This window comes from Caretta caretta, chromosome 1 (genome assembly GCF_965140235.1).
Source record: "Caretta caretta isolate rCarCar2 chromosome 1, rCarCar1.hap1, whole genome shotgun sequence".
NCBI lineage: Eukaryota > Metazoa > Chordata > Testudines > Cheloniidae > Caretta > Caretta caretta.
The window spans coordinates 205558680-205570582 of NC_134206.1; the positions used below are offsets into that span (position 1 = coordinate 205558680).

The 11903-nt window shown below is 46.6% G+C and overlaps 1 protein-coding gene across 4 annotated transcripts in view; it reads right to left on the reverse strand.

Moving 5' to 3' along the window:
• Positions 1-11903, reverse strand: part of B4GALT4 (beta-1,4-galactosyltransferase 4) — an 83548-nt gene that overhangs the window by 26932 nt on the left and 44713 nt on the right. For 3 of the 4 annotated variants that reach the window (XM_048818283.2, XM_048818256.2, XM_048818270.2), the window contains one exon: positions 788-1277. In XM_048818283.2, the coding sequence (XP_048674240.1) occupies positions 788-1061 (274 nt within the window). In that variant the 5' untranslated portion in view covers positions 1062-1277. Of the gene's footprint in view, positions 1-787; positions 1278-7865; positions 8221-11903 lie in introns of all 4 variants that reach the window. The other variant, XM_048818263.2, reaches the window with a different exon arrangement.

The following is an 11903-nucleotide window of genomic DNA, read 5'->3' on the forward strand; positions in this document are numbered from 1 at the left end:
ACCACAAAAGCAGGGTTCAGCATAAAAGAAAAAGGGGGGGTGGGAAGCAGTGGAACCAGCAAGCAAGTCAGGTAGGGGCAGAGGACCATTTCCTACTAAATTATTATTCTGGAGTTCAGCACTTTGCAATATACATTTCAGAAGATGGGCTGTACTTAAGTACTGCAGATTTAACAGATTAAACAATGAAGAGCACAGTATGGGACCCATAATGAGCCCAGTAACCAGGTACCTACAGTTGCCAATGGAGCACAGTATCCAGATATCAGGCTGCTACAGCTATTTCTGATGGGTTTTCCTTCCCCGCCTTCTGTTCCCCTGTCTAACTGGCTGCCATAGACAGTAAGTACATATGGGCCAAACTAGTCTCATAGGCAAGTAGAAATGTCATCCATTCCATCTCCTTCCAGTGTTGGCATGATGGGTTTTTGCTAGCCTTTCAGAATGAAGTCAGGGTGACAGCATCTAGGTAACTCATGAGCTACCGGAGTTAGTTTAGTTTACCTAGCCAAAGCACCACCACTGGGCATGGTGAGGACCCAACAACCTCTCCCCATAAAGTATTAAACTGTCCTACACATCTCTTTATACTTCTTAAGTATTTCTAGGGTGAACAGATATGTAACGGTTGAGAGGACGCAGTTTATCTTTTATGCAACTGTCACTAGCTTTGAGTTTGATTCACAGGAAAAGCACCTGGGTGAAAGATGGCTAGAGGGGAAACAAGGAATCAGTAGCACAAAAGCAGATTTCATTCATTGAAGATACTGAAGACTGAGCCACTTACGCAGGTAGGGAGAGAGAGCAGGGCAGTGACTCACGGTGGACTTCACTGTGGGAACTTCTTCTACAGTTGACATGGACTTCTTTTTCTGATTCTCCTTCTCCAGCATGGTTGCATTCCTGAAATTCTCCACCAAGCTCTTTGCTTTGGGAGTCTCCTGTACAGTGTCCACAAGGTAACTGGAGGTGGCCCATGCCACCACCATCATGCAGAAGATGAAGATCAGCAGCAGCCTGAACTTGTAGGAAAGGTGAAGGATGGCAGAGCTCAAGCCCATGGCCCTCCCTCGTATGCAAGCCGCTCTCTCAGCAATTTTCCTGATGCAGCTCTTTCACCATACACCTCAGATGGGTGAAAATAAAGGACCCAGAAGGAATGTCACAATAAGGCAGGAAGCTGGGAGATATCAAAGGCTGCTGAGCCTCCTGTTGCTTTGGAATTCATGGAGTTCTGGTACAGTGATTGTTGGAAGGCAAACATCACACGACTCACCCTAGTACAAAACAGAGACAAGAGGTCATTTTATATTCCCTCAGCTGCACTGCAATGCACTCCCGATGCCCACCCCCCCCGAATTCACTAGAAGAACATGTGGCACAAGGGGTGCTAACAGAGAAGCAGAGAGCCTAAGCAGAGAGCCAAAGTGCTAAAAAAGCAGCATGGTCTAGTTGGTAGGGCACCAGACAGTAAGTCGAGAAACCTGGGTTTTGTTCCCAGCTCTCCCACTGACCTGCTGTGTGACAGTGGGCAAATCTCTTCCACTTTTTGGGCCTCTGTTTCGCCTCCCACCCTCTCTCTGTCTGATCCTATTTAGATTATGAGCTGCAGCAGAAACCATCTCTTACTATGTGTGTATACAGTGCCCAGCACAATGGGGCCCTGATTTTGGGTCTCTAGGACTATGTTAGTGCAAATTATTAACACCAACTGGAAGGCAGGAAGCTCTGCCTGGCCTGCCTCTAGCCATACTCCTGAAAAGTGAGGCACAGCTGAAATTACCTCTGAGGAATGAAACTTGCTTTGCTTTAAAGTTTAAGGAAAGATGTTCTCAGGGATGCACCCCAGGAGTGAGCCACACAATGCTTACTTAGTGTCAGAAATCCTTCCTTCCTCAGCCGCTCAGCATTATTACCTCGTGACCACTGCCCTCCACTTTCTTCTCATCTGCTCTCAGAATGTTGAAGAACTAGCCGGGAGGAGGCAAGTTTTTCTGTTTTTCTGAGTGGGAGTTTCCTTTTCAAGTGAGATCTTTCCCAATGATCCTGTGATACTGGCAGACCAGGTGCCAGCTCATGCCAAGGCCCCAGGCCTCACTGAACATTTACAAATACATAACTGGAAACCAGTCTTGTTTACTTGTGTGTTAGCATCATCAGAACAGATATTAAGTGTTAAGTTGATAAGAACATGCTTAGTGATTAGACTTGATAAAAAGCTTGTAGGATGCTACATGTATTACTCTCATTTATAATCTCTATAGCCCATGGTACAAAATTATGCATGAGTGTTTGCATTGTAAACTTCTGTAATTGTGTTACACAACAAACAACAAAAGAAGCATCGATAAAGTGCTTGTCCTGCATACAAGAATAGCCCATTGAAAGCAACTGACCTATTTTGTAGCATCAAAGGACAGAGACTTTGTTGATTGCATTCCTAACTCCCTCCAGGAAGCAGAAGCCTACGCATGAACTTATCCCGTCAGTTTTGGGCTCTAGAGAAGAAGGGATAAAAATCCCTAACGAGGAGAAACTGAATCTCTCTTATTCTGTGTGGACTTGGAGGAGCAAGGATTCCTAAACACAACCATAGAGTTCCCCATGATGCTTGGCATGGTTTAGCCCGGGGGGGGAGGGAACATTTTGCATTGACAGATCACTACAACTCTATCACTCTTAGGATTTAGATTGCAATGCATTTGTGTTACATGCTTGTATATAACTCTTATTTCTTTTTCCTAGCTAATAAACCTTTAGTTAGTTTATTACAGAACTGGCTACAGGCATCTTTTATGAGAGATCCAAGATACCAACTGAGCTGGAGTAAGTGACTGGTCTCTTGGGATTGCAAGCAACCTGACTATTTTGTGATTTTTGGTGTAAGTGACCTTTTATCACTGAATCCAGCTTGCCTAAGTGACAAGATAGACTGGAGAGCTTAAGGGAACTGTCTGTGACTCCATGGTAAGACTGTTTCAGTGATCCAGGAGTTCACATTTGTTACTGGGTTGTATAATTACATTTTACCAACATACCACCAGTTTGGGGTGTCTGCCCTGTTTTTGACAGTCTGCTCTGAAGTAAACACTCATGGTCATGAGCCACTCCAGACAGCGTGATAGATCCAACTTTTTATTTCTTCCCCCAACCACCTCACAGGTTCCATGTCCAGAAGACACTCTTCTCACTGCATCATGATCACATAGCTATTATGTTAATTTTTCATGATGCAGAACATACAAGGAAGAAAGAAATTAGATTGTAACTGTGATACATAGCCTATCACTTAAATCAGCTTCTGTACCAGACGATGACTGGAGGATAGCTAATGTGATGACAATTTTTTTTAAATGCTCTAGAAACAATCCCCACAATTACAGGCTGGTAAACCTAACTTCAGTACCAGGCAAATTGTTTGAAATTGTAGTAAAGAACAGAGTTATCAGACACACAGATGAACACAATTTGTTGGGGAAGAGTCAGCCTGGCTTTTGTAAAAGGAAATCATGCCTCTCCAATCTATTGGAATTCTTTGAGGTGGCCAACAAACATGTGGACAAGGGTGATCCAGTGGATATAGTGTACTTAGAATTTCAGAAAGCCTTTAACAAGGTCCCTCACCAAGGGTTCTTAAACAAAGATGTCATGGGATAAGAGGAAGTTCCTCTCATGGATTGGTAACCGGTTAAAAGATAGGAAACAAAGGGTAGGAATAAGTGGTCAGTTTTCACAATGGAGAAAGGTAAATAGTGATGTCGCCAAGGGATCTGTACTGAGACCAGCGTTGTTAAACATATTCATAAATGATCTGGTAAAAGGGGTAAACAGTGAGGTTGCAAAGTTTGGAGACGATAAAAAATTACTCAAGATAGTTAAGTCCAAAGTAGGGATGTAAATAGGGTTTAAAAATAGTAACAGTTTAACCTATTAAAATTCTTATCAATTAAATAGTTAACCGTTAAGGAGTCCCAGCAGCCAGCGGAGTTTAATTGTTCACCGAAACCGGTAAGACTACTCCTGAGAGCATTCTGTGCCTAAAAATTCTGCACACAATATTTTAAAATTTTGCAAGTTTTATTTGTCAATAAATAAATGCAGAGGCTCCAGCATGACAGTAGGGAGCACAGGCCACTGGCTGCACGAAGGTGGAAGATCACCCTGCAGCCCCCCCACCCCAGGACACAGACTCAGCGGAGAGGTTGCACCCAACCCTGACACAGCACAAGGCCTGGGCCTGCCCCAGAAACACCCTGGGGCCATCCCCCTCTGTGCCAGGTGCAGCAGGTGTGGGGCAGGCAGGCTCAACCAGGCAGGACCCAAGTGTGGAGGGGCTCAGTGTGAGGAGATAGAATTCTGTGTGAGACAATCTGGATGCAGGCAGGCAGTGGGGAGTCTGGGTGTGGGGGGATCTGGAGGCACAGAGGCTCATTGCGGGGGTTCCCGATGCAATAGGACTCTGCAGGGGCTTCCAGGTAAAGTTTGTTGGGGCTCAGCAGAGTGCTCTGTGTGGGGGAGTTCTCAGCGGGGGTGGGGGGGTAGGGGAGTGCTGGGAGAGTGGGGCTTGGTGGGGGTCTGGGTGCAGCCAGTTGGCAGTCAGTGGCATAGGGTCTGGATGTGGGGGCTCAGGGTGATGCATCAGGGTGGGGGTTTGAGTGCAGGGAGCTCAATGGGGGGTGGTCTGGGTGCAGGGGTAGGCATCCAGAGACAGGGGTTGAGGTTCAGTGGGGTGAGGTTCGGGTATGAAGGGCTAGGGGGCTTCTGTATGTATCAGATGAGGCTTGGCAGGGAGGTCTGGATGCATAGGAGTTGGGTTGATGGGGGAGCAGCTCCCCATACAGTGACCCCTCCTCCACAGCTGAGGAGTGATGGGGACAGGAAGCAGGGCAGGATGCTGAGCTTCCTGCAGCTGGGAGAAGTTTCTGGGGGTGTGTCTGACCCAGCCCCAGCCACTCCTTGCAGGGGAAGAGGAAGTCCCATCCTCTCCTGCCTCCAACCAAGCCGGGACTATCAGCTGATCCTGGATCAGGGTAGGAGCCACTGGCTGGGATGTTCCCAGCCCCATGGTGATTTACCTCTCCACTGGGTGCCTGAAACATTGTACCTGCACTACTAGGGAGTGGTGTGTGACTGCTCTTGCAGCTTCCCTTTGCTTCCCTGTCAAAGTCATTTTTCTGCAGGGAAGAAAAGAAATCTGCAGTGGACATGAATTCTGCGCACGCACAGAATTCCCCCAGAAGTATAAGACTCTTGCTTATTGGTTAACTGGTTAAATTTTTACATCCCTAGTCCAAAGCAGACTGTGAATAGTTCCAAAGGGATCTCACAAAACTGTGTGACTGGGAAACAAAATGGCAGATGAAATTCAATGTTGATAAGTGCAAAGTATTGAACATTGGAAAACATAATCCCAACTACACATACAAAATGATGGGATCTAAATTAGCTGTTATCACTCAAGAAAAAGGTCTTGGAGTCATTGTGGATAGTTCTCTGAAAACATTCGCTCAATGTGCACCAGCAGCCTACAACAGGGTTCAAAAAAGAACTAGATAAGTTCATGGAGGATAGGTCCATCAATGGCTATTAGCCAGGATGGTCAGGGATGCAACACTAAGTACCTTGGGGCAAGGACTTTCACCTTCCTCTGTGAAGGTTTTTCACCTTCCTCTGCAGCGTAGGGCACAGGTCACTTGCTGGAGGATTCTCTGAACCTTGAAGTCTTTAAACCATGAGTTGAGGACTTCAGTAGCTCAGATATAGGTCAGGGGTTTGTTACAGGAGTCGGTGGGTAAGATTCTGTAGCCTGCATTGTGCAGGAGGTCAGACTAGAAGATCATAATGGACCCTTCTGACCTTAAAGTCTATGAGCAACACTTGGAACATTCTCTGGGTAAAATACTCTTCCCTAAAAACATCCATCAGTTCCTTATTCTCTCTCCCTACAAATCAATGAATTCTTCCACACTCACACAAGTTCTGTGAGCTGATTGGTTGGGAATAGGTTCCCTCTGATAGAAAGGCTGAGTGATAATGTGAGGAAAAGATCCCTTTAATTCTTGAGGTAGATGCGTTTCCCCTAGAAGATTTTAGAAGATTAGGTGGGAAAGGAGGTTATCTTAGCTGGTGGGGAAGGGAGTTGTGAAGGAAGAACAGTGCTCCAGGCTCACTCTCAGTATCAACTCTTCAAACTATAAGAGAGACAAGGTAGATGAAATAATATTTTGTATTAAACCAAGCTCTTCAAACTAGAAGTAGTTGATGAGAGGGACAGGCACTGGCAGGGAGAGAGGTAGGCTGCAATGGCTACAGGATTCCTACTCAGTGCAGCAGCAACTTCTTCCCATCTCTTCCTTATTTGTGACTCAAGTGAGCTGTGCAGAGGAAAGGAGGGCCCAAGAACTATGCACGGCATCCCTCGTTCAACGTTAAGTGTCATCCATAGTAGACACTTGAATCTGAACAGGTTGACGCACAAACAATTCAGCGTATCCTCACTAGCCTTGCTGAACTGTCTAAGTTTGGGCCAGTGTCCATGCTGATTTGTCAAAACCAATTCAGGTACTTGTACATTATCTCCACGATGGAGGGTGTGTTGGGAGCGGAGCTCACAGTCCCATGCCACAGCTGCAGCCCATAGTTCATTGACTGAGCGTCCCCATTTTGTCTCCCTTACCATGAGCACACTAGAAACATACCCTCAAATAATGCCCCCTGAAAACATTCTCCTCCCCCAGCCTTCAGTAAACCCCACAGCTTTACATGTCCTATGTCAGCAAACCACACTTAGTTTGCTAGCTGACAGGCCCCTCTCTGCCCCCATGCCATGCCCTATACACTTCTCACCCCACATTAAGTCAGCTGTGGAAATCGTACCCCACCACAAGCCTCCGCTAATCCCCTCCATTTCTGCTCTAGATAACCTTGGCTACAAATACCCTCTCAAGAGCTCCCCCACTTTAGTGCTACCTCCAGTCATGCTAAACGACACCCCACAGAACGTATTGCCCCATCAAGTGCTGACAAGAGAAGCTGATCTCCATCAATGCAACATTTCCCTCTCCCTTCCACCTCTGCAAAGAACTCATTCTTCAAAACCCTTGACAAAGAAGCAACAAAGAATCATGGAGTTCAAGAGGGTCAGAGAAACAACATTCTTGGTCTAACCTTACAGGGAACTGAGGATCAGGTTGCTAACAATTATATAAAGTATCGGACTTAAATTATTAAGCATATTTAGGACATACAGATTAATAAAGCAGAGACTTCATGTTAATAGATCTGTAGAGAGGGTTCTTTAGAGCTCGTCCCTCTCCGGGGCAGCAGGGAACCACACCGCCTCCCTTAGTCCCTGCACTGGCCCTTGGGGAATCAGTAGGGCCGCAGGAGTCCTGGTTCAAGCCATCCGGCAGGGGCTGAGCAACCACAGGTAACAGTTAGCAGTTAACAAGCCCAGGCCTGGGTCAGGGTGGGGTAGCAAGGAGTTCAAGGCTCAGGCCCTCAGGCGGGGGCTGAGCAGCAGTATATATAGTCAACAGGCCCAGGCCCTGGGTCAGGGCAGGGCAGCAAGGAGTTCAAGGCTCAGGTAGGAGCTGAGCAAACACAGGTAAATAGCACATCCAGGCTTCAGGCTCTGAGCAGCCAGGGATGGGGGGACTGCCATCCATGTGTTGGGTGGCAGGGGTGGGACGCAGGCCTTCCCACTCCACTGTGACCCAGCCCGGGGCCCTAGCAGCAGCCAAAGGCCCACTGCTGTATCAGTGGGGATCCTGGCGGCAACACACTGACATGGGTTCCGGCTGTGTTGCAGCCAGACTCGAGTCAGCTGCCCCCGGGCTACTTCCCAACTCCCTCTCTGGAGGTACCTGGGTCAAGGTGGTGTCCTCAGGGCAGGGGTCGATCACCACTGGATCCTTGGGGTAGCTGGCAACAGGTAGGCTCAGCAACTCTCCCACACACTGATCTGCATCAAGTATTGGCCGATCAGGCCAGTCTCCAAGTCCGTCGCTGGTTGCTGAAGTTTCCCCAGCAGGAACTGGGCCAGAGGCGTCTGGCCTCTCCAGCGGCTGCCTCTCAAGTGAGCTCTGGGGTTTGGCTCTTATACTTCCTGTCCAGCACCTGACCCTCTGGGGTGCGGGCTTGGAGTGCTCTGGCTCCACGCACTCTGGTGTCCGGCGGAGCTCATCCCTCTCCAAGGTGGCAGGGAACCACACTGCCTCCCTACAAGATCCTTATATTTACTTTCTAAATGCAATGCTTTTCTTTTACAAATTGTATCTTAAGATCTTATTCTCTAAATAAACAGATTATTCAGTCTAAAAAAAATAAGAGGTCAAATACTTAATTAGTCTGTAGATAGGAAAGTGGGAAATTACAAATACACTTCACTGATTGGGCCCTCATCTCTATCTGCTTGGCATCTTTTAGGTGCATGTTAGGGGGCTTTCCCTCCACTCCCTCCCCTGGTTCTTGTCATGCAGACAGAAGCAAAAGACCAGAAGTCCGAAGTGCAGGCAATGCGATGTTTATTGGGGTTAGTTTCAGGCAAGCACATCCATAGCTCTGACGCCACAGAGCCTTTTCCCAGTGTTTTATTTTCCCCCTCCTTAGCAGGCATAATTATACCTGTAATGCAAGCCTTTGGCCCCACCTCTTACTATCTATGGTCATGTTCCTTTTTGGAGGGTTGTGAGTCTGGGGGCTTCAGTACTACCCCTTTGGTATCCCACGGGAGGGGTAAGGAGTGAGGTTATGCTTTGGTCAGGGACAGGTATGTCTTTGGCCTTTTAGTGTTTTTTATACCTTCCCCCGTCATCCCCCTTGCCCCTCCCAACTGGTTGCTTGACCTTATTTCAGGAGAGGAGTTTGAGGCAGGACTGTCCTTCAAGTGTATGCTCATATATTACATTCCCACTTTGCTTAATAACACTTTAGCTCTCTTTCTCCCCCCCCCCCATTTGTTTGTGGGCAGATGTAACACAGTGTCTTTGTTCACACATATTAGTAAAAAGAAAAGGAGTACTTGTGGCACCTTAGAGACTAACCAATTTATTTGAGCATAAGCTTTCGTGAGCTACAGCTCACTTCATCGGATGCATACTGTGGAAAATACAGAAGATGTTTTTATACACACAAACCATGAAAAAATGGGTGATTATCACTACAAAAGGTTTTCTCTCCCCCCACCCCACTCTCCTGCTGGTAATAGCTTATGTAAAGTGATCACTCTCCTTATAATGTGTATGATAATCGAACACATAAGCTTTTACCAGCAGGAGAGTGGGGTGGGGGGAGAGAAAACCTTTTGTAGTGATAATCATGCATTTTTTCATGGTTTGTGTGTATAAAAACATCTTCTGTATTTTCCACAGTATGCATCCGATGAAGTGAGCTGTAGCTCACGAAAGCTTATGCTCAAATAAATTGGTAAGTCTCTAAGGTGCCACAAGTCCTCCTTTTCTTTTTGCGAATACAGACTAACACGGCTGTTACTCTGAAACCTGACATATTAGTAAGAATATAAAAATGTCAAAAATTAAATGGGCAAACAAGAGCCAAAATTCTATTTCAGGCAAATATACAGGCTTGAATATTATTAACACTCCTAACAGTGCACAATTTATGTGGCAATGTCAGAATTAGAAAGTCACTTTCTGCTGACAATGAACAAGAAACTCTTTTAAAATAAGGAAGACAGTATTATCCATAAAGATTGCTGCCTGTCTGTCTCTGCTTCACTGCAGAACTTCTGCCTAGAACCTCCCCCAACCTCTGTACTATGGGATTTAAAGAAACAGTGCACATAACTTGCATTAGCAGCAACACTGGCCGCTGCACATCTTGTCTGCCACTCATAACACTGAAAATGGTATGAAGATACATGGAGTACCAGTGGCCACTGCCTGGGTGATGAAAGGGCCACAGTTACAGCAGATAGGAAAGTCACTGACATTCCTCCAACACTGGGTCAACACTGGGTCAATAACACTGCTTGCATGCCCTTTGGGAGTCCTGTGAGACCCAAGAGTCCAGCCGCTCTCGCACTCCATTCTTTGGCTCCCAGTCCCACTCTGGCTATGTTCTACTGTAGCTCTGCAGCCATTATGTGCTGTGGCTCTGTTTAACCGGTGTCCAAGGTGGTGACCCTACAGACGGTTCTGTGGTGAAGGTGCCATTGCATTGTTTAGAGCATGAAGTATTACCTGCACCCATATATTTGCAATGTCAGACCTGTTGGCAAGAGCACCTTTCTTCTGCCACAGAATTACCAGACCATCTCCTGAGCCTGTAAATCTTGACACACTCACTGGTTCGGAATAAAATCAGACAGGTGAAATGTTACGATAATCAAAGACCGGGAACACTTCCCGCTCACTTCATAGTCACCTGAAGCGTGTGCCAAGTGAACAATATGTAAGTAGAGCCACCTTGAGCTTCCTGCTGGGAAACAGTTCAGCGTCTGCCTTTTCTAAGACTGGGATTCATAGGCTTCCTGCTAGGCGACCACTGAATTCTGTCTCCGAAGTTCATTTCAATCAGCTCAGGACTCTTCATTCTCACAACCAAGTGGCCTTGATGTACAGTACTGTTTTTGAATCGAGGAAGCACCAGCTTCATAACATTTAAAGAAGACCTGCAAAGGGGGAAACAATTGGGCTTTTTCCTTTTTTGGCATCTTTGTGATGGATAAAAGCAGCCTGAAAAGTGAGCCTTTTGGTGAGGCAGAGGGGTTGCCTGCTTGCTTTTAAATTAGAAACATACAGGCTTGTCAAGCCTGTAAAATTCTATAACCTTTATCTATACTAAGGGAATTTTGAAAACATTTCCCATTATTGCTAATGCAAGTTCAGCTTCACTGGTGTTAGCAACAGCTGAAGAACCGAGTGTAAATGGGCTGCCAGCAGCCACTGGTATTTTACATGCTATATGGATTAGGTCTGGGCTGAGCCTGGTACCTCTTGATCCACCATGCTGCTTCCTTTCCAGCACCTCATGGAAGCTTTGCTAGGTGGCTACCCAATTTGTAGCTTGTGACGTTACTGACATAACCTGTAACCATATACTGTTATATATTTGCAACAAATATTGTACAAAGGTTGTCATGTAAGGTGTCAATGGAAAGGTTATGATTTGCTGATTATGATTATGCTATCTGTATGGGTGTATCATCTCTGTATTTGAAGTTATAAATATTGGCTATGTATGTGAATATCAATGTGCTTTGATTCTAAATACCCCCAGTGAAGCATTTGGTCAGCTTCTTAAGAAAGAACTATTCTCAGGCCTTGGCTACACTTGCAGATGTACAGCGCTGTGAGTTAAACCTGCCTTCATACAGCTGAGTAGGAAAAGACCTGCAGTCTGTCCACATTGGCAGCTACCAGCGCACTGTCGTGGCCACATTTGCAGCACTAGCAGCGGCACTGGGAGCAGTGCATTATGGGCAGGTATCCCACAGAGCACCTCTTCCCATTCTGGCGTAGTGGGTTGTGTGAACGGGGCGTGGGGCATTCTGGGTCCTGTCCCAACGCCCCGTGATGCATCGCTTCGCATACCAGCAATCCCTGTGTTTCCGTCCACACTTGGAGCCATCTTTCAACGGTTTCTGTGCAGCACGATTTGTGTTCCGTTTCAGTCTGCGGGAAATGGAGCCCGAACTGCTGAGGAGTATGCTGATGAGTCTCGCCAGCACATCACATTTGGCAGTCGAGCTATTCCTTAAGATCCAGAGTGACAATGAGGAGTCCGACGATACTATCGAGTCGTGTAATGCGTACGACACGAGATTGGTTGTGGCATTCGCAGACATGCTCAGCACCATGGAATGCCACTTTTGGGCTCGGGGAACAAGCATTGAGCGGTGGGATCACATAGTCATGCAAGTCTGGGATGACGAGCAGTGG